This window comes from Lepidochelys kempii, chromosome 15, assembly GCF_965140285.1.
Source record: "Lepidochelys kempii isolate rLepKem1 chromosome 15, rLepKem1.hap1, whole genome shotgun sequence".
In the NCBI taxonomy this organism is placed as follows: domain Eukaryota; kingdom Metazoa; phylum Chordata; order Testudines; family Cheloniidae; genus Lepidochelys; species Lepidochelys kempii.
Genome location: NC_136394.1, coordinates 20,046,370 through 20,067,468, shown reverse-complemented (window position 1 = coordinate 20,067,468; position 21,099 = coordinate 20,046,370). Strand labels below are relative to the sequence as shown.

Genomic DNA, 21,099 nt, shown 5'->3' with positions numbered 1-21,099 from the left:
GAGTTCAGTCCCTGCTGTGTGAACCAAGATGGCGGCCATCATGCTGGGCATCTCTGAGGAGAGACCAAGGATATCCTTGGCATCAGTCTGGCCTAACCCTTCCTTTCCCCGGAGTGGTCTGTTCAGGTCAGTGCTGAGACCCGTTAATGGCAGATTTTTCTCTCCCTTGATGTCTAGTTTGTGTCTGAGAATGAGGAATTTTAAGGATAGGCCCCATACAGCAATCCCTGGTGACTTTCAAGTTCTGGATTTTGTAGCTGTCAAATGTTTTAAATTCCTGATGGCAAACTTTTAATACAGGATTAAAAAGCCATTTACACAAAGGCAGTGTGAGAGTGAACTTCCTTGTCCATGCTGCTGCTATGTATTTCTTTTCTACTCTGTTCAAACTTACTAGGAAAGGTGGGCTGTATATTTTTTTTCTGGTCTCCTGTTGTCCCCAGTCCCATACAGACCAGTGTAAATAGTGCATTTATTGAATGGGGTTGTCATAGTTGCAAGAAAAATGACACCTCTACCTTTTGTCTCCTAACCATTGTGTTAAATTTGGCTGTAGGCCAGGCTCCAGGATAGATACAGGAGAATGATGGCATTGTGAGAGCAAACATCCTTGATGGATGTGTTTTTTTAAAGCAGTGGTATGAGGATGACAAACTAGGTCAGGAAAAACTAATTTTGATATGTCTGCTTCACTTTTGATATGCCACCTTCCAATCTGTCTGGAAGGGGAATGTAAAGGGTCACACTATTGTTAGGCCTTAGATGGTGTAACAAACTGAACCATCCTTGATAGCTTTCCACAATTGGACAACATTAAGGAGTCCAGCACAGTGCTGGTCTACAGCAACTTCTGCTGCACTGCTAAATTAAAATCATGTTTCCTTAACTATTGGTTTGTCTCTCCCAGTGCATGCGTGTTGGTTTGTAGATAGTAAATTGTCAGTAACTATTTCCCTCCCCTTTCCTTATTTTTAACACTCAATTAAAGAGAAACTTCACTGCTAGAGTCTCCAATAGCAGAACAACAATCCAGGGTGATTCATAGTCCTGCTGAACGCCTCTGGCGGTGTCCCTGAGACGCTATACCTATATGTGTATTCCATGTAAGCGGATTGCAGTCAGTGGGCTGCTGTTGCCTGAGAAGGGGCCGAAGTGAAGGTGTTGTCTCCATGTATTTTTTCCCTCAACTAGTCGCAAAATTAGCTGCTGCTACAGAAACTGACAAACACGAGCAAGAGGCCCTAAGTAGAGCATTTTGTACACTAACTCTGCAATGGAATAAAGAACTGGAATAGTATTCTCAGGATTAACGTGCAAGTGAATGTTCTGGGCACTTCAGTTTGCCTCAAAGAGCCCAAAGAGGTTGGTAGGCCCAAAGTCTGGCCTGCCGTATTTTTCCTTGTTTTGTTCCTTAATGAACAAAACCCAGCTGCACTGGAGGGATGACAAGTGAAAAGAAACAGGTTTCGGTTCTGAACTTCCAAGGGTTTTTGTAAATGATCTTTAAAAGAGAGAATATTCGGAGTCTTCTTAAACTACTCCATCTATTACAATCCTAGTGACAGTGAGTTTTCCCCAAGCAAAGTGTATGACCGTAGTTTGTCTTTGGGGATCTTCAGCATGATACCCCAGACCCGCCTGATGACGTAAACAATGCTGGCTAAGATGGCTAAAAGTATGGAAAGCCTCCTGGCGTGTACTTGTAAACCCCCTCTAGATAACTACATTTCAAATGCAACCCTGCCTCAAGCCCCATTCAGTTTGTTCCCTGACTCCAGACACAGCCCGGCTACAGAGAAGCTGTGAGCTATGCTCATGTGAAATGTTTGCGTCATAAATGGAAGAGTGACACACACAACACATTTTGGATTATGAATCTGTAGCTTTTTAAAAAATGGAAACGAGGGGAGACCATTGCACTTTCCATTGGAAATGATGGATGATTGTGCACAATCTTAGCATGAATTTGCATCAAACCTGATCTATAGCAGAAATGTCATACTGCTTCCTAGCGAGGTTTGAAACACACCAACAATGCTGTCGCTGGAGGAGGGACACTGTATCTCTTAATTAGAGCAGCTAGAAGCTTGCTGTCTGATGAGTGACTTTCAGGTATTTCTTTGCTTCTTCTGCCTCCTAGGCTGGAATGGTAGAACCTGAAGCACACTCTGTTGCTAGGCAAGTTGAATGGAGTGTCGTGTATGCACACTAACTACCGAACCAAGTCCTCTTCTGTTACATTTCCACTGACTTCAAGACAAATTACGAAGGTGGAAGACCAAATTATACAATAACCTAACAGATCTGTTCCATCCATACTCGCTCTTGTGCCATCAATGATAAGAGGGTTTTGCAAGCATGTATGGTGCTTAACTTGCATAAGCTAGAATATGCCTCCATCAGTAATGAATTAATCCTCCCAACACCCTTGCTAGTTAAGTAAGTAGTGTTGTTTTACAGGCAGAGAGATTAAGGCACAAAGAGGTTAAAGGGCCTTGATTCTTTTTTTCAGATGTTCTGATCTCTCACGGGTTTCAGCTGAAGTTCATGCCTGTTGATGGGTGTTCAGCATTTCTGAAAATTGGGTGCCAAGTGACTGTCTCTGGCTATACATCTGGGAATAATCCGCAGACTCTCCGACTCCTGATCAGTGCTGGAAGCACAGACCGTTTTGAATAGAATGTGAAAGCAGGTTGGGTCGAAGCTTGCATTTCTTTTCAATGCAGGGGCTGGAATCCAGGCCCTGTCTCATGCAGTTGTTGTCCTAGACAGAAATGCAATAGAGACACTCTCGAAAGTATCGCAGTAAATTGCTCATTGGCCGAACGCAAGAGACCTTTTAAAATTCAGCTTGGCCTGGTAACTGGAACAGCTGTGAAAGCTGCAAACTGCCAGCCCTTTGCTCTGGTGAGCACTTTGAACCTGGGGAACCGTTGGAACACACGCTGCCAGGCTGCTGATCATTTGCATCCCCTCTTAAAATGCATTGTTGGGGGAAGGCCGCTTACTTTGCATGTTTCTGTTTCTTGGCTTCTATGCAGGTAGTTAGAGATCAACTAAAATATATTTAACTCTTGCTTGCAACCCTTGAAACTCTAAATGTCATTTCCACCATGCATCTGAAGCTGAACTACTAAGAGGTGGGCGAGGCCCTGACAAAAGGAGCTGTTATGACAGACTTGACAGACTGCAGAATCCTTTGAGCAGGCAGGGATGAAAGGAGCAATGGGGAGGGGTTGGGGGCTGCTTTTAAAGCTCACATTTTTGAGGTGGGGGTGAAGATTGATGCTTTTTGAAGCCCTGCAAAATGAGGAGAACAGTGTGGCAAATGCTGAATGATTTGGTAGCTAAGGCTTTGGACTGGGATAAGGTAGAGAGGGGCTCAGTTCCTTGCTCTGCCCCAGATGTCAAAGCACCTCCACATAAATAAGTTGTTGCAACCTTTGTTTTCCAGTGCCAGGTCTTACTTGAGCTGAGAGTGGCTTTTAGGATGTGGACAGGTATGTCCTCAGATTGATTTAAGAGAGACACAGCAAGACCCATTTAAGGAGTCTGTAAATAGACAGAGGTGGGGACCTTGAGGCAGGGAGGGTGAAGGAGAGCCTCTGGCTGATGATTATTTAGGGTAACATTTTCAGAACTGACTTCGGTGCCTAAGGCTAAATGAAAGTCAATGGGTCTTATGCACCTACGTTAGGTACTTCTGAAAAATGTTATCCTTAAATTAATAACATTTTTGGGTGTGTTCTTGTACAGGTGCCCAGAGCTTAGAATAGGCATGTTTTTAGCAACTGAATGCCACTGACTACTGAGTTTTGCAAATGCTCTCACAGTTAGTTACCTTGTCCTGTCCCCACCCGGTGCTGCGTCTTGTCATAGTCCTAGACTGTGAGCTCTCAGGGGCAGGGACAGTCTGTGTTTTACTTGTTTGTACAGTTTCTAGCACAATGGAGTTCTGAGGGGGGTCCAGAGGCAGTACCTCAATAATAATATGTTAAAGGAGACACAGGAGTGACAAGGAAAAACTAGGGCCATTATTAAAGAATGGATGTCACATTTTCCTTGATAATTGTCCCATTTTTGAAGACCATATTGCTCGTTCCATAGAGGGCCTGAGCAGGATTTGAACTCCTCTGGGAATTTGGAAGAGCTTGTATCATTGGTTAAGTCTAGGTTGCCCTACTCTGATAGAAAATACTAGCATAGCTACTATTATCATGGTTCTACTGAATCTGTTACTTCCTTCATAACGTCTGTCTGGCTTTTGCTGGGGCAAGGAGGTTGAGAATAACCCATTCATCAGGGGGTAGTAAGGATAACACCTCTGGCCTACCTTCTCATGGCAATTCCATGTAGTTAGGAGTGAGAAGCTGCTAGCATTGAACTACTGTGTAAATAGATGCTCCCTTCAATGTATTATTCTAAACAGCCTTCTCCATTCTGAACACTGCTCCATCAGGCCCCATACTTGTATGCAGTGTACAAAGCCAAGACTGGGGACCGATAGAGAGGGCATTTAAGGTGGGAGAGAGCATTCCAAGGCAGTGCACATAACAAACTCTCGAAGAACAACTGTCCATTTGGGATTTGATGCCAGACTTGGCTCTCACAAAGTTCCACATTTGGAGAGAACCTTAGCTGCATGCTGACATCAAGCCCTTTCATGTGTTGGTGTCTTTAAATATTGCTCTATGTTCGTGTTTATTTAGAAATAAGGCAAAAAAGCTACACTGCTCAACCAAGACTTCAATTTGAATTTACAATCTGTGTGAACACAGCATGATGTGATAAGGTGCACAGTTGCACTAGGATTCCCTGGTGCCTTGCTTACATTCTAAGGCCTCAGAGGAAAGGTCAAACGCCACCAGCAGGCTGGGAAGGGCTTGTTTTCTGTATGTCCTTGATTACTGAGTCATGTTATTGTTAGAATGAAATGTGTCCCAGAGTCATGCCTGCATCTTGGCTACTGGTTCAGGGGCTGATTCTTTAGTAGCTCCTGGAATCCTTAATTATTCTTTTTTTTCCCCCTTAACAACTCCTTTAAGATAAATTTTAATTAGAAATGTCTCCAACCAAAAGCCCAAGATTTGAACACTTTGAACTTGATAGGAGTTTAGATCAACATTTGTGTTCTGCCCTCCAACCTCCACAATGGGCAAAACCAAGACTTTTCCTCCAAACAAACCTGAGCTAGAGGGGTTGAAATGCAGATCCCAATTCTGTGTTTCAGCAGCACCTCCAGTTCTGAGCTAAGTTGCACGTTTCCTTTCCCCTTCCCTCACATAGGTGCTCCTTGTATGGAAATAATGCTGGTAATCTCTGGGAGCCCTAAAGGAATACCAAGACCAAAGCCGGAAGAAGAGACTTGCATTGTTAAAGGGATATGCTCTCAGAAATGAATAACTTGCTCAACTCTGTGTGAAAAATGGGTTACCTAGGGAGGTGGTGGAATCTCCAGCCTTAGAGGTTTTTAAGGCCTGGCTTGACAAAGCCTTGGCTGGGATGATTTAGTTGGTGTTGGCCCTGCTTTGAGCAGGGGATTGGACTAGATGACGTCCTGAGGTCTCTTCCAACCCTAATATTCTGTGAAATACTTGGCGCTTATATAGCATTTTAATCGGCACACTTTGTCTTCATTAATTAATCCTCGTAATGCCCATTGCAAGGAAGATCTGTGATAGTTTCCCATCCCCAGTTTGGGGATCATGAGGCAGAGAGGAGGTTTTACCCCCCAAAACTACTAACTTATTTTTTTCCTTCAGGTGCACAATAGCGCTAACTTTTCTGACCTTCAAATGCTTAAATCTTTTGTTTTTTTTCCTTTTCCCCAGGAACTGGCAAACTCTGTCTACTTGGTTATGGAGGTGAGTTATTCTGATACCCTTACAAAGCGGATAGACCTTTTATTTGGATAGGGCTTCTCTGTTGCATGGTCTAGTTGGAGCTCCTCTTGCTATCGAATCTGCAGGTGCACGTCCGTGAAGCTGAAGGGGGTGAAGAGCACTAAGTTCAAGCATAACAGAGCTCAAGCCCTAGGCTGTTTTTAATCTCTCTATTGCCGGAATGCCTGTTTAGCATTTAGGCTTGACTGGGAAGACTTTTTATCTTGAAGGGGAATATACATTACCACCTACTATTCACTAATGAGCAATTTCATAGAAAGAACAACTTCTCCACACGTTATATTTGTAGAGCTGCCAAACCTCATATATACTCTATGTTCTCTTCTGAGATCTCATTGGACGCTTCCTTACTGGCGAGGGAGCATAATTGAGTGAGCTTTGAACACTTACTCGTAGTCACTCCCAGGTTCCTTTCCTGATCCCATGATATAAACATCATTATGGAGTTCCCATTTTACTTAATTTTGCTTCCTCTGTTCTTTAAATCTTTGCCAACCTGCCCAATGCTAACTAAACTTCTGTTGTTCTCTTCTGTTTCCAGTACTGCAATGGTGGTGACCTGGCTGATTACCTGCACAGTAAGTAGACCAAAGGGGAGGACATCCTTTATGTTCCAAAGGAAACATTTTGAATTTTTATTTGTTAGAGTTGTTGGAACATAAGAATGACCATACCGGGTCAGACCAATGGTCCATCTAGTCCAGTATCCTGTCTTCCAATGGTGCCCAATGCAGACACTTCAAAGCAAAGGAACAGAACAGGGCAATCATCAAGTGATCCATCCGCTGTCGTCCAGTCCCAGCATCTGGCACCCAGAGAATGGTTTTGCATCCCTGACCATTTTGGCTAATAGCCATTGATGGACCTATCTTCCATGAACTTATCTAATTCTTTTTTGAATCCAGTTATAGTTTTGGCCTTTACAACATCCCCTGGCAATGAGTTCCACAGGTTGACTGTGCACTGTGTGAAGAAAGACTTCCTTATGTTTTTTGTTTTAAACCTGCTGCATATTAATTTCATTGGGTGACCCCAGGTTCTTGTATGAAGCCTGTGGATCTGATCCTTTCCCCTATGAAACAAATACAGCATCATAGCTCTTCTTTTCCCTTTGCCAAGTGCTTCTTCATTGGTGAACGTACATATGCTTTGCAAATAGTAAGTCCATGGAAGCCAACTAGGATTGCTTGCAAGCTCTGCAATGTAGGTCAATGATGACTATTGGGAATGGGCTGCTGTCCGCAGTTGTCCTGTTTAATCTATAAGGTCATTGTAATTAGACTGTTTGAATTCCACCAGTGGCTACAAGCGGCTTTAGGCACAACTGGCATCTTGCTCATCAGCTGAAAAAAAAAATTGCGAACTTGTTTATACTGATGCCTTGCATTGGCATAGTGTTTCATCTTCAAGGATTCCAAAGAAAGTTGGGTGTTTCTTTTTTAAACAAACGTAGGCGAAATGCAGTCGCCTCTGGGATGTAACACCACGTGTATTTAACAGCACACGGAACTACTGCCCAACAGTACAGGGTCGGACGTTAAGAACAGCATGCGTCCAATTGAAACGCCAGGGGAAATTTAGAGCCTGCACCGTGTAGAGTAGTGATAAGTACAAACATTCAGAAACTGTTGTACAGTGCAATGTAGTTGTCAGATGGTTTTGACCTGTATGTGTTCATTAGCTTCAGGGTATTGGTATTGCCTGTGTGTCCTCTTCTTTCATTAGTTTGAGCTGAAAGTAATCACCTGAAGGTTACTTGTGATGCAGGGACTAAGACGCTGATCCTACAAGCTGCTCTGCCAGTCCAGAGACCCACTGAGCAGCTTGCAGGATCATGGCCTAAATGAACAACACCTAGAACTCAAGGCTTCTATTGAAAGACAGACATTTGCCACCTTAGAATGGAGAAAAGAGAGCCCGTTTCCTGGATGCTTAACTAATAGCTTTGCTGGAGCTACACTGGATTTAAAACTCATTGTTCTTTTTGAAGTATTTTATTTTTGTCTTGCAGGCTGACTAAAATATTAAAGCTGTGTCTTAGTATTTATTAATCTCTCTTTCTGTGTGGCTTTTGGGTCATGTTTAAACAAACAAACAGTGCCAATCCAGGGTGTCTTCTGCATTTGTTGTTAACATTATGAGACAGTATTAAAATAATAGTAATAATGATTTTATTGGATGTTACTTGACACTTTTTATTTAAATTAGATGATGACTGGACACGGTGGAAATTGAAGGATTAAAAGCTAAGTTAAGATTTGCCTTAGAGCTAACGTCAGTGTCTCATGAATGATGAATTCAGGACTCATGCTAATGTGCTCCAACCCGTTCATATGGAATAGTAAATGACATTTAACTGTTGATTTTAGTCTGTGGAAGGGTATTGGTAGCTGAAGAAATGTGAAGAATCAATTTACTCTTCACAGAATTTTTGTAGAGATGAGTCAGGGGACCTAGACTTGCATTTTAATTCCGAGTTTTGCATGCTGGACATTAGTTCTGTTGTGATGCTTTTACATCCATTAGGTAATGGTGTGCAGAAATGGAACACCCTTTCCTGGAGCACGGACAGTTTCATGAGTGCCAAATTAATGTGTTTGTACTCTGGAGCTTTTTTGCTGACTATAATTGGAATTTTTAATAATGGAGCACTTTAAAAATAGCTAAACCTTAGTTGATTTACTATGGCATTAAAATTGTTCAACTAGACTAACTACGATCTGTGATCTGTAGCAATGAAATGGGGGTGCAGCTGGGGAGACAAGAGGTAAGGAATATCATAAAATTTATTAGTCCATGGTTTCAAGCGGTCTCCTGAGCTATGTGCACAAAGCTTTCCTTGTATGCGCAATTGCAAAGTGCTGTGCACACAGGTGGCTGCTTCTGCCCATTTTGAAAATGTGAGTTGTAGGGTGGGATTTTTGCAGCAACTGGGGTGAGTTAGGAGCACAAGTCCCACTGTAAGCCAGTGGGATTTGCGCTTCTTCATCAGTCGGCAAATTGCACGCATGGTATCTCACTTTTTTCAGCCTAGCTGACCTGAGCTCTAGAGCTCAGGACCCCAGTTGTAAACCTTGATGGCCTGTTGCAACTTAGTAAATGGCTTTAGCACAAAAAACATCTGGCTTATTAAATATTTCTTACCCATGATGCATAATATACACTTGTGCATACCATTGTGTCAGCTTCTGCAGTTCCAATCCCACAAGGCTTCCTGGGCTCGGCTCAGCTCCCTGCACCGAGAATTGCAACCTGGTGTATGGGTTTGCAGTGCCACTCACTCAGATTTGGCCCAGCCATGCTCCTTCCCTTGCCCCTCCGGGCCTGCCACACAACCCTTTGACACGTTCTGGTGACCCAATTTTGGGTCACGACCCATGGATTGAGAAACCCTGCTCTAGAGGGTAAACCACTGAGCTATGCATCTATGACTCAGAACCGCGCACGTGTATACAAACACAGACGCACACGCACACACACCCTATTTGAATGTTAAGCTTCCAGCAGCAGCTCATAGAAAAATGCACCGGCTGGTATTGCCACTCGCACGTGCACGCCTGGCAGCACAAAAGTGGAGCACCCTATGCTATTAGGTTAGGCTGCTAATTAAACTCATTTGCTTGCTATCATGACTTGCATTCTTTGCATCCAAAACTGACTATTATAAGGAGCTTGGTAGTTACTTCTAGAAGGTGACGTTTAATTTTAGTTGCCATCCAACCTCTTTGTTTTTGGAGCTTTAATGTCCAGTGGGCTACTGGTTGCTGCTTTGATCCCTGGGTTATTCAAAGGTGGTTATGTTGGGCTTTTTCCTTCCCTAAACTAATTTACTTTTTACAATGATGAGGCACAGCTACCAGGTAAGAATAAATTGAAGGACATGTGTAGTCTTGCTTCTCTGACTCTTTACATCTAGGGGACAATTATGAATAACAGTGGCTAATAAAACCTAAGTGAGCTATACGCACCAAAGGGCAAACCTCATCAGATGAACTCCATAGATTAAAAAAACCCCACTGATCCTATTTTTAGAGAAATTTTTACCAGCAGATCCCATCTCCAAATCACATAGGAGACATCTTTTAGGGATGTATCCAAGCAATGAGGTGCTCGTATGTCTGGAGTAGCAGCAAACAGGAGTTTCAGATTAGTAACTTTGCTTTTAAGATTATTCAGGCTGCTTTAGCGTTTTTGTTTTTTTTTTTTTTTTTTTTTTTTTGGAAAAAGCCTCTCTACCTCCTGCCACCTTCTCCCAAGCTCCTCTGCTTGGTTTGGCATCCAGCCTTCAATGAACTTCCAGAATGAGTTTGCAAACGAGGCATGGAATGTTCATATCTGTTCCTTCAGCAACATCCGTCCTATTTCCTGCTGGTTTGCCTGTTCCCCGCACGGCTGTTTGTGTTTTCGTTTGACTGGGTGTTCTCTTATTGCCCGGGTACGGTCCTTGTCATTGTGTGCAGGCCCTTCGGTGCCCTTCTTAGATTTAGAATTTTTTTTTTAAAGCTCGTCCTCCTGTTAAACATTTCTGAAAGCTCATGTTTCTTCCAGTGCATTTCACTGAAGTGCAAAAACCCAAGCAAACTTTTGCTCTGTAGCCTGAATTCCCTGCTATGAGGAGCTGCTACTTGACTGCTCTGCTTATTTTAATAGCTGCATCATGCTCTTTAATTGTGGCATCTCTTTTTCCCATCCATTCATGGAGTATTTCTGCAGGTAATTCTTGTTAATGCTAATGTGAGCTACACATGCAAATCCCCTTATCATTGGAAGAATAGGCTCTTAAGCCTACTGATCCATTTTGCCCTCTAATTAAAAATGTTAGGCGATATTTTAATTCTTTTTTGCACCCAAAGCAACTCTAATTTTCCATCCCATCATAAAGCAAAAGGGGTGTGTGTGTGTGTGCTTCAGTGTGAAATGCATTGGTTTTGGTTTCCCCCTCATCTTCAGTCCTATCCCTTGGATATGTGGCTTGCTGCGATTGCACTGCTTCCAGGGAACAGGAATTTGATTTCACTGTGCGACGTGTCTTTCCTTTTGGCAGCTCTGTTTACTTTGTCTTCAGTTGTAGCTCATCAGGTGTCATGTATTGAAGTGAGAGAGTACAGTACAGCTCTGCGTTGCCCTGTAGGTTATCGGAGCAGTGGAAAGTGTCACCCAAGTGGTTGATCTCAACACAGGAGTAACACAGGCCATAAAATTTCATCCAGTTATGCGGAACGTCAGACTAGGTGAACTAATGGTCTCTTTTGGCCTCCAGCTCTGGGCATCTATTGGTAGTGAGGCAGATAGATGGAGTAGCCATCTTTGTGAGGAGAATTTCTCACCAGAGCAACATCTGTCTTTTTTTTAAGATAGACCATGAGAACATGTGTTTTGAAAGGGGCGTGTAATAACTACTGTAGGTTGAATTCTAATGAGTTAGGAAAGCTGCAAGAAGGACGCCCTGAGCTCTTGGGCACCCCTTTGCATTTCTCACCCGGGACTGAGAGCGGGGCCCCCACTAATGGCCACCCAGGGCTCCCACTGTCAAAATTGCGGTGGAAGCAATTTCTGCAATATCGCAAGTTAAATCGGGCCTTACTTATAGGGCCTGACCCAAAGCCCGCTCATTGACTTTAATGGCCTTTGGATCAGGCCCGTATTGAGGGCAGACTCAGATGACCCTCGTGGGTAAGATAAGATGTTACTCTTCCCTCCCCTCCCCCAATCCTAAATATCCTGTCCATAAAGTTGTCATGTCTAGTTCAAAAAGAACAGGAGGACTTGTGGCACCTTAGAGACTAACAAATTTATTTGAGCATGAGCTTTCGTGAGCTACAGCTCACTTCATCGGATGCATCCGATGAAGTGAGCTGTAGCTCACGAAAGCTTATGCTCAAATAAATTTGTTAGTCTCTAAGGTACCACAAGTCCTCCTTTTCTTTTTGCGAATACAGACTAACACGGCTGCTACTCTGAAACATGTCAGTATGTCTGTGCTAGAGTCATCTGATACAGGCCCCCTGTGTTTGCTCTAGGTCACTTTGCAGCCTCCTGGCAGGTGAAGCACTCCTTCCCTGTCGACAGAATGCTGACCAGGGTGCTTTCAGGTGATTTCAGCTTTTTTCAGACTCTGAGCTTGGAGCCATGCAGGCCTGTGACTGATCTGCTGTAAATATTTGCTCTGTTCTACTGACCTGTCTCTAGCAGTCCCTGAGACAGTCAGCTGAAAGCCTTATTGCTTGTCGAGCCCACAAAAATAAACGCATGAATATTGTTACTTCTTAGGTATGGCAGAGCAAGGCTCGTGAAACAGTAACATGGCCTTGCAGAGAACGCAGGCTGAGGACGCTCAGGTTGGGGAGTGCCCAATCCCCATTGCATGTTTTAATACCTTGCCAGCTATGCTATGGTTAGGGCCCTACCAAATTCAGGGCCATGAAAAACGGGTCACGGACCATGAAATCTGGTCTCCCACTGGGAAATCTGGCCTCCCACTGGGAAATCTGGCCTTTTGTGTGCTTTTACCCTATGCTATGCGGATTTCACAGAGGAGACCAGCATTTCTCAAATTGGGGGCCCTGACCCAAAAGGGAGTTGCAAGGGGGGGTCACAAGGATATTTTAGGGGAGTTGCAGCATTGCCACCCTTACTTCTGCACTGACTTCAGAGCTGGGCAGCCGGAGAGCGGCAGCCGCTGGCCAGCCGCCCAGCTCTGAAGGCGGCAGCCCACCAGCAGCAGAGAAGTAAAGGTGGCAATACCCTACCATGCCGTCCTTACTTCTGCACTGCTACTGATGGCAGCCCTGGCTTCAGAGCTGGGCTCCTGGCCAGCAGCCGCTGCTCTCCGGCTGCCCAGCTCTGAAGGCAACGCCGCCGCCACCAGCAGCAGCGAAGAAGTAAGGGTAGCAATACCGCGACCCCCCCTCCCTTGTGCCCACCCCACAACTTCTTTTTGGATCAGGACCCCTACAATTACAACACCGTGACATTTCAGATTTAAATAGCTGAAATCATAACATTTATTCTTTTTAAAATCCTGCGGCCGTGAAATTGACCAAAATGGACTGTGAATTTGGTAGGGCCCTAGCAATGGTGAAGATGAGCAAATGCTCCCTCTTTTTATAGGGACATTGGCACAAGTTCCTTGCTCAGGATGAAGCTGTAACAGCAGAGAAATGTTAAATTGGATCATGCTCTACTTTGCTTGAATGGCCCAGGAATTGGACAGGTCTGCTCTGCTGTATCTTCTCTCTCCCTCTCTCTGCTTATGGGATACTGCCCTGGAGATCAGCCACGGGCAAACCTCAGCACATTACTGCCCTTCAGAAACCTTTCTGGTGGAATAGCGACAGTCCCCCTTTCCCCGATCTCTTAGCCCAGTAGGGCAAGAAAATCTTGCTAGACAGCTAGTGTGGGGACTAAACCAGCTAGCCGGAAGGTAAATAGGGAAGTTACAACTGGGAAAGCTACCAATGAGATCCAGGGGCTGTGCGCTTGCATCAAGCATAGCTGCTGGGAGGTGGGAAGGTGCCAGGACTTAGGCCATGTATTGTTTCTGCCTCCGGCTCGTGGGGTTCTGGAGACCCTGGCTGTAAGGGAAAAGGAGCTCTCTCTTCCCCGCTGTCCAGCGACTCCTGAGAGCAGAGTGGAGGAAGCAATGCAGCAAAAAGACCCTTTGCCATTCTACCCCTCCACAGCTTCCCAGCTGCTGTGGGGCAGGATGGGGGTGAGAGGTAAACGAGAGCTAGGAAAACTGTTTTTCTTTTCTCTCATTGTTTTTTGCAGTGAGGAAAGGGGTTTCCTTCCCAGCACTCCCCAGATTGCAACACGTGTCCGTCCGTCCGTCCGTCCCCGCCCCGCAGAGCAGCAGCATGAAACTGACTTGACCCTTTTATTTTGTTGCTGCCCACAGGCTTCTGAGTAGCAGCGTCTGTGCAACGGACCTCAGTCTTGTATCAGTTTTATCCTGTTGCTGCTTCGTCGCTTCGCAGAGAGGCAGCAGATGTACTGGAGCAGTCTGTCTGCCAGTTCAAGGCCGCAGCCAGGCATTGGTTTGCATACTACTCATGTTTGGGAGCTTATGTCTTCACACGCTTAAGAACGTGGCACTTAACTTTTGTTTAAGTGGAAGCTTAAATTCTCCACTGTTTTCTCCAAAATGAGTGGATTTTTGTAAATCCCCCTATTAATCTATTTTTGCAGTGTAAAGCAGTAGAAGACTAGCTCCAGGTTATGTACTCTTAACATGGGCGGGGAGATGGCTTATCATGCATTTAACTCTCTTAGCTGGTAAATTATATGGAAACGGCTCAGAGAGGGTAATGCCTTGAAAACATTGTGGCTTGCTGGCAGCACTGCAGGTCAGAACAAGACTTTTGCAAGACTGTTTCACTGCTAGAGGCAAAGGGTGTTAAGCTAAAGGAATCTAGAATAGCCTGGTAGCTTGACAGCATACGTACTGCTGAGTTTAGAGTTGTACTTTTTTGTTAGGCAGATAGTGAGACAGTGGGGCCCATTAGATTTGTGGGTCCAAAATAAATCTTGAAAGAGATTATTTGTGGAGGGGGAGGGGCTGTCGTACTCTTTTAGTGATGATGGTCCCTGTTCCAAAGGTTCTGTAGCAGATTTTTTGAGTCAGTGTTGCCTGTTCAGAAGACCTGATGCTGTGGTTGTAGACAGGTGAATCATGACTTCTAATCAGCTAAGGTGTTGGGAGGAAGGATGATCCAGCGATTAGGACGCTAACCTGGCACTTGGGAGACCTGGGTTCAACTCTTAGCTCCACCACAGAAGTTCTAGGGCAAGTCACCTAGTTTCTTTGGGTCTCTGTTCCCTCATCTGTTAAACTGAGGTAATAGCACAGGATGTTGAGTACATTAAAGATTGTGAGGTGAGCAGATACTGTGGTGATGGGAGCCATATAAAAGTACCACAGATGGATGGATGGATAGATATCATGAGGAACAGTCTATTCAAGAGAAACTGGCATGGAGGAGAATGTAACCAGTCTTGCTGGACATACTAGACTTGTCTTTTCGCTGGTGTAAATCAACATGGCTCCATTGAAATGAATGGAGTATTCCCTAATGTACACCAGGTGCGGATCTCCCCCTTCATGCTCCTGAGAGTATGTAGTGTTAAAGATGAGACCATGCTTTTCATATAAGATACTGTCAGGATTAGTCGGACTAAAATTTCAAGATGCCTTTGTAACAATTAGTATATTCCATTCACCAAGACTCCACTTGAAGAGTAGGTGTCTTGTAAATTCCAGTAGCGTGCTGGCTCATGAGAACAGAGTCCAGTGGGGGAAGAGAAGCTCTGCATACCTGTACATTGGTGTCACATGTATGAAGCAATGATCAGCTGGTTGACTGAGTGACATTTTAGGTCTGCTAGTCGTGAGTCTCCCTGCGAAGATTTGGAAGTTGGGATGGGAGTTTTTCTATTCTAATAAGGTTCAGTCAGCCCACGTCTCTTGCTGTTTTGCATGCACGTGTTTTAAAGTAAAATATTTAATTTCCTGTGTTGGGCTAAAACTGCTTGTGCCCTGCTCTGTGTTGTCTTAAGGTTTCCTCCACTTTAGCTGAGATGGTAGAATAGTGTTTTGATGCTCTTGCCAGGATGGTTTAAGGCCTTACCAGAGAACAGCTGGTGCCCCCAATTAATGGACCCCCCAATAATTACTGGGGCATTTACGAGAGAGATGGTTTTATTCAAGTGAAATGTATGTCTTTGAACCTTATTTGTTCTTGAATATTAGCATCCATCCAGGAAGGCGTGTCACAGTATTGCTATTGAGGCTTGTTCTGTGTTCAGTGGGCCGGATCCCGTCTCTGGTAGGCGTGTCTTACAGATGTCTTGTAGAGGTGGGGGGAAAGATGATTCATAAAATAGCTGGAGTTAATTTTGGATCAACCTCATTAGATGTGGGATCCTGTTTAGCTTCTTGATCCTTTCTGTATTTCTTTGTTTTTAAAATCAAAAGGTCCTAGAAGGCCTGCCTCCGAGGAGAATGCAGTTAGCTGCGTGCACATTTATAGAACTTTATTAATTTTAAAAAAAAAACGTTGTTTACTAGAGCGATGTATATTCAGTCTTGTCCCTGTTGGTGCGTACCGTTACAGGGCCAGATACACCAATGTACACCAGGGGAGGATCTTCACCATAGTCAATGGAGCTGCCACTGAAGTCAGTGATGCTATGCTGATTTATAGCAGCTGAGGATCTGGCTCACGGTTCTTTGCATCGTTTCAGATCTGGAGGAGAATGCAGTCTAGTCACCAATACTTCAAGGGATGCTCTTCAAGAACCAGTTTAATAAAAGCCACGTGTAGTTACTTTCTCACTGAGTAGCTTGAGGGAGCGTTGGAAGTGCTGGATCCAGAGTTATCCTTGTTCATCTCTGTGGGGAAGCTGCCTTCTGCTTTGCTTCGTGATGGCTGGTGTTACAATCGTTCTGTCTGTTTTTCCTTCCAGCTATGCGGACGCTTAGCGAAGATACCATCAGGCTCTTTCTCCAGCAGATAGCAGGTGCCATGAAAATGCTACACAGCAAAGGTATCATCCATCGGGATTTGAAACCACAGAATATCCTCCTTTCTTACGCTGGAGGCAAGAAGTCAAATCCTAACAACATTCGTATAAAGATTGGTAAGAACCTTTCTTTATATCCTGCTTTAAGAAACACTTTCCCAAGAACCATCAACATGGTTTTGGAAATGGCTAACTAGCCAATCCAGACTGCTGCAACTGGATAAGAAACAAGTGAACTGATCAGAGGGGAATTAGGATTAGTGTTTCACCATTGCAGTGGAATGTCCTGAAAGCTCTCCAGGCCAGATCCTCAGCTGGTGTGCAGCAGTGTAATGCTGGTGAAATCAGTAGAGCTATGCTAGCTCACACCAACTGAATGTCTGTCCCCCCCGGTATCCATTTGTTTTGTTTCTTACACTTGTTCCAAAAGAAGTGGATGCCGATCAGCACTGCTCTGCTGGATAACTATTGTGGTTAAGTCTTAAATTCTAGTGCATCAGCTGTATCCACCCAAGCTCCCCGTGATGTTTAAATGAAATCATGGGTAATCATGTGGATTATATATAGTTTGACTTCCTAGCCTAAGGATGAGTATTCAGATATGGAGCCTTTCATCTCTCGGGCTCTGTCTAGACTAGGAAAATAGCTAGCACATTTTAAACATAACCTAACCTGTTTTAATTAGCAAGTCTTTCGTTTTTAAACATGACCTGTTTTGCTAATCTAGTGATTGTCTGGATCGTTCGTTCCAGACCATCCCTGGTAGTTAGTGAGTGACAGAGTTCTTATGCTCTGGCTGTTCTGTGACATATGCAAAATGAATTGGGTGGACTCAGTCCAGTTACAAGTTGAGAGGTGTCTTTCTCAGAAAAACCAGTCATTCATTTTCCCCTGGGCAACAGTGGTCTAGGCAGTGATATTGATTGATTTGTCCTGGCCTTTTAAATGAGAGGTGGGGCATGCTGGCAGAGTGCAGTAGGAGAATTAGGGAATTTTGGTGTCCCAAGACTGCAATCCCTACATACTTTGTGAATGCTGAGCTCTGATTTAAAAAACAGCACATAATGGCTGCCATCTTGGTTGACACCAGGGATTGACTCAGAAACCTCCAGAGCTAAAAATGTCCGTTTACAGCTCAAGCTTAAGAACCAGGTTGGATGTGATGGACCCACATCCCCTGTGGATCAAGCACAGAGGGGTCCATGTATCATATGCTGATCAACGGGCTACACAAACACACACCAGAAACCCAGTTATTGAACCCAAGGTCTCTCTTAAAGGAGAGCTGTGTAGTCTCTTCTTGATTCATGGACACTTGTTGGACTATACTGCATGTTGACTGACACCAGTTAAATTACACCACGCTCTGTTTCAACTCTGTCTTGAGGAGAAAGCATGAGTGCCTTTTGGCTGAGAAATCAGGTCTGCCGGAGAAGACTGTGTGAAATTTTGCAGCCGTTCAGCTGTAGCTGAAGCGTTCTCCAGAATTCAAGCATGGATGGAAAGTAGAAGTGTTTAATAACCCACAGGCACATAAAAATGGAGGGCCATCTAAACAGCAGTCCTAGCTAATGTGTGCTGCATTAGTCTTGGTTCGTCGTACCCTTCACGCACATTGCTGTTTAACCATCCCTTTTCCTTAAGAAGGACAGTGTGTGGTCCAGGAGTGGGACTAGTCAGACATAATATCATTCTAATGACAGATGGCAATATAAACAGCAGTGTCAAATACTGCTTCAACCGAGCATGTTCCAAAGATACAGATGGTGGTGGGTCCCTGCTGATGTTTGTTACATTGTGGTCCAACCCTGCTTCCTGCCCTATGTCATGCAGTGTAATGATCAGTTCCCCAAATCTGAAGTAGTAGCAAGTAATGAGGGAAAGCTATCAAGCTATGCTGGACCTTCGCTGCATTCATAAATCTCGGACGAGATGCTCAGCTAGTGTAAAGAGGCATAGCTCCATAGCAGTCAACAGAGGCTTCCCAGTGTCCACCAGCTGAGAATCTGGCCACTGGAGTCCACCTGAAAACAACAAATATTGAACAACAGACACAGGAAAAATAGTGACTGTGGGCACCTTTAAGTGAATTGGGATTCCTTCCTTTTCATATAGAATGCTTTTTATAGCTGCATTGTCTCAACCCTTTCTGTTGTATGGAACGTGTAATAATGAGTGAGAGAAACTTGGGTTAGCTCGGGGGGAGAGTACAAGTTCTGTATTCAAAATGGGGGACGTCCCTTCTATTGAGGGACCATGGAGACACAGGAGGGCCCACGCTGGGGATTGAGGCAACTGAAGAAAGGTTGGGCTTCTCTAGAACAAGTGTATGAACTTTTTTTCTTTGTGTTTGCAGCTGATTTTGGATTTGCCCGGTACCTGCAAAGCAACATGATGGCAGCAACACTGTGTGGTTCACCTATGTACATGGTAAGTGCTCTCTGTTTATGTACCTTTTTGTGGTCAAACTGCGGTATTGTATGGGCTAGCAAAAAGCAGGCCCTACCTGACATGTGGAACCTGCAGTGGTTATTTAGGTTATTCCAGTCAAAGCGCTGTGCAACCGTTAAGCCTAGTTCTTCCTTTCCTCCCCCCAAGACCTGGATTTTGGGTTCTTAAAGCTGTTGCTGTAAAGTGAAACCCTAGTGGGAGACCTGATAAAGATTCTCTGAGCGGCAAGATGGCAAACATCTATGTTGCTGTGCTGGCATCTGCCTTTCAGGCAACCACTGGTAAATAATAATAGACTATTGATTGACCCCATTCAGAAATTGCCTCTTCCAGATAGGAAGCAGGGCCCTTCAGTTAAGGCTTTGGGATCTAAAATCAGTGCTATCCCTTTACTGCAGGCTGAGTAGCAAAGATGCAAACTAGGAATAGGAATGACATTGCAGCCATAAGGCTTTTTCCAAGGTGCTGCCTTGATAAAGGGCCTTCCGGACAAAGCGTCCTCTCTTCCGTTGCTCTCTGTTCCCAGTGTTGAGAGACAGTGGCCCTCTGTTTGTCCTTCAGCCAGCCCGTGGTGTACCTGCTGTATATATTGATTGGGCTAGATGATAGCAAGCTGGATACATTTTTTTTCTGGTGTGATATGTGAGCACAGAATCATAGAAATGCAGGGCTGGAAGGGTCCTTGAGAAATCATCAAGTCCAGCCCTCTGCACTGTGGCAGGACCAAGTAAACCTAGACCTTCCCTGACAGGCGTTCATCCAACCTGTTTTTAAAAACCTCTGATGATGGGGATTCCACAACCTTGGTAGCCTATTCCAGTGGTTAGCTACTCTTACCATTAGAAAGCTTTTCCTCATATCTAACTTAAATCTCCCTTGCTGCAGATTAAGCCCTTTATTTCTTGTCCTACCTTCACTGGACATTGGGAACAATAGATCACAGTCCTCTTTATAACAGCCCTTAACATATTGGAAGACTCTTATCAGGTCCCCCATCAATCTTCTTTTCTGACGATTAAACACGTCAAGTTTTTTAAACCTTTTATATTTATGTTGCTCTCCTCTGGACTCTCTCCAATTTGTCCAGATCTTTCCTAAAGTCTTGTGCCCAGAACTGGACACAGTTCTTCAGCAGTGAATAGAGCAAGACGACAGTTACCTCCTGTGTCTTACATATGACATTCTTGTTAATACATCCCAGAATTATATTATTACCCATTTTTCTCAGCTGCATCACATTGTTCCATTTGTGATCCTCTATAACCCCCCAATCCTTTTCACCAGTACTACCAGCTAGCCCGTTATTCCCCATTTTGTAGCGGTACATTTGATTTTGAATTCCTAAGTGAAGTACTTTGCACTTGTCTTTATTGAATTTAATCTTATTAAATTCAGACCAATTCTCCAATTTGTCAAGGTCATTTTAAATTCTAATCCTGACCTCCAAAATGCTTGCAACCATCACAGCAGCTTGATCCCATCTGCAGATTTTCTAACCATACTCGCCACTCCATTGTCCAAGTCATTAATGAAAATACTGAATAATACCAGACCTGCGATAGATCTCTGTGATCACTAGATATGTCCCCTGAGTTTGATAATGAACCATTGATAACTAGTCTTTGAGTACATTTTTCCAGACAGTTGTGCACTCACCATATAGTAATTTCATCTAGACCACATTTTCTTACTTTGCAAATGAGAATGTCATGGGGGACTGTGTACATCACTAGGCCAGTAACTGTCAAAGAAAGAATTAGGCTCGCTTGGCGTAATTTGTTCTTGACAAATCCATCCTGGCTACTCTATATAACACTATTACTTTCCAGGTGCTCACAAACTGATTAAATAATCATTTGTTTCAGTATCTTTCCAGGTATCGAAGTTAGGCTGATTGGTCTATAAGTTCATGTGTCCTCTTTGCTCCCCCTTTTTAAAGACAGGTATGTTTGCCCTTCCCCAGTCTTCTGGGACCTCACCAATCCTTCATGAGTTCCCAAAGATAATTGCTAATAGTTCTGAGATTGCTTCAGCTAGGTCCTTAAATACCTTAGGATGAATTTCATCAGGCCCTGCCAACTTGACTATATCTAACTTATTTAAATATTCTTTAACCTGTTCTTTCCCTCTTTTGGCTTGGGTTCCTTCCCCCTTGTTGTTAATATTAATTGTGCTGAGTATCTGTTACCATTAACCTTTTTAGAGACGACTGTAGCAAAATAGG

The 21,099-nt window shown here is 44.0% G+C and overlaps 1 protein-coding gene across 7 annotated transcripts in view; it reads left to right on the top strand.

Moving 5' to 3' along the window:
• ULK1 (unc-51 like autophagy activating kinase 1) overlaps positions 1-21,099 on the top strand; it is a 99,801-nt gene that overhangs the window by 14,230 nt on the left and 64,472 nt on the right. For 6 of the 7 annotated variants that reach the window (XM_073313040.2, XM_073313039.2, XM_073313036.2 and 3 more), the window contains exons 5-8: positions 5,832-5,864; positions 6,445-6,481; positions 16,368-16,541; positions 18,781-18,854. In XM_073313040.2, coding sequence (XP_073169141.1) covers positions 5,832-5,864; positions 6,445-6,481; positions 16,368-16,541; positions 18,781-18,854 — 318 coding nt within the window. Of the gene's footprint in view, positions 1-2,512; positions 2,693-5,831; positions 5,865-6,444; positions 6,482-16,367; positions 16,542-18,780; positions 18,855-21,099 lie in introns of all 7 variants that reach the window. The other variant, XM_073313043.2, reaches the window with a different exon arrangement.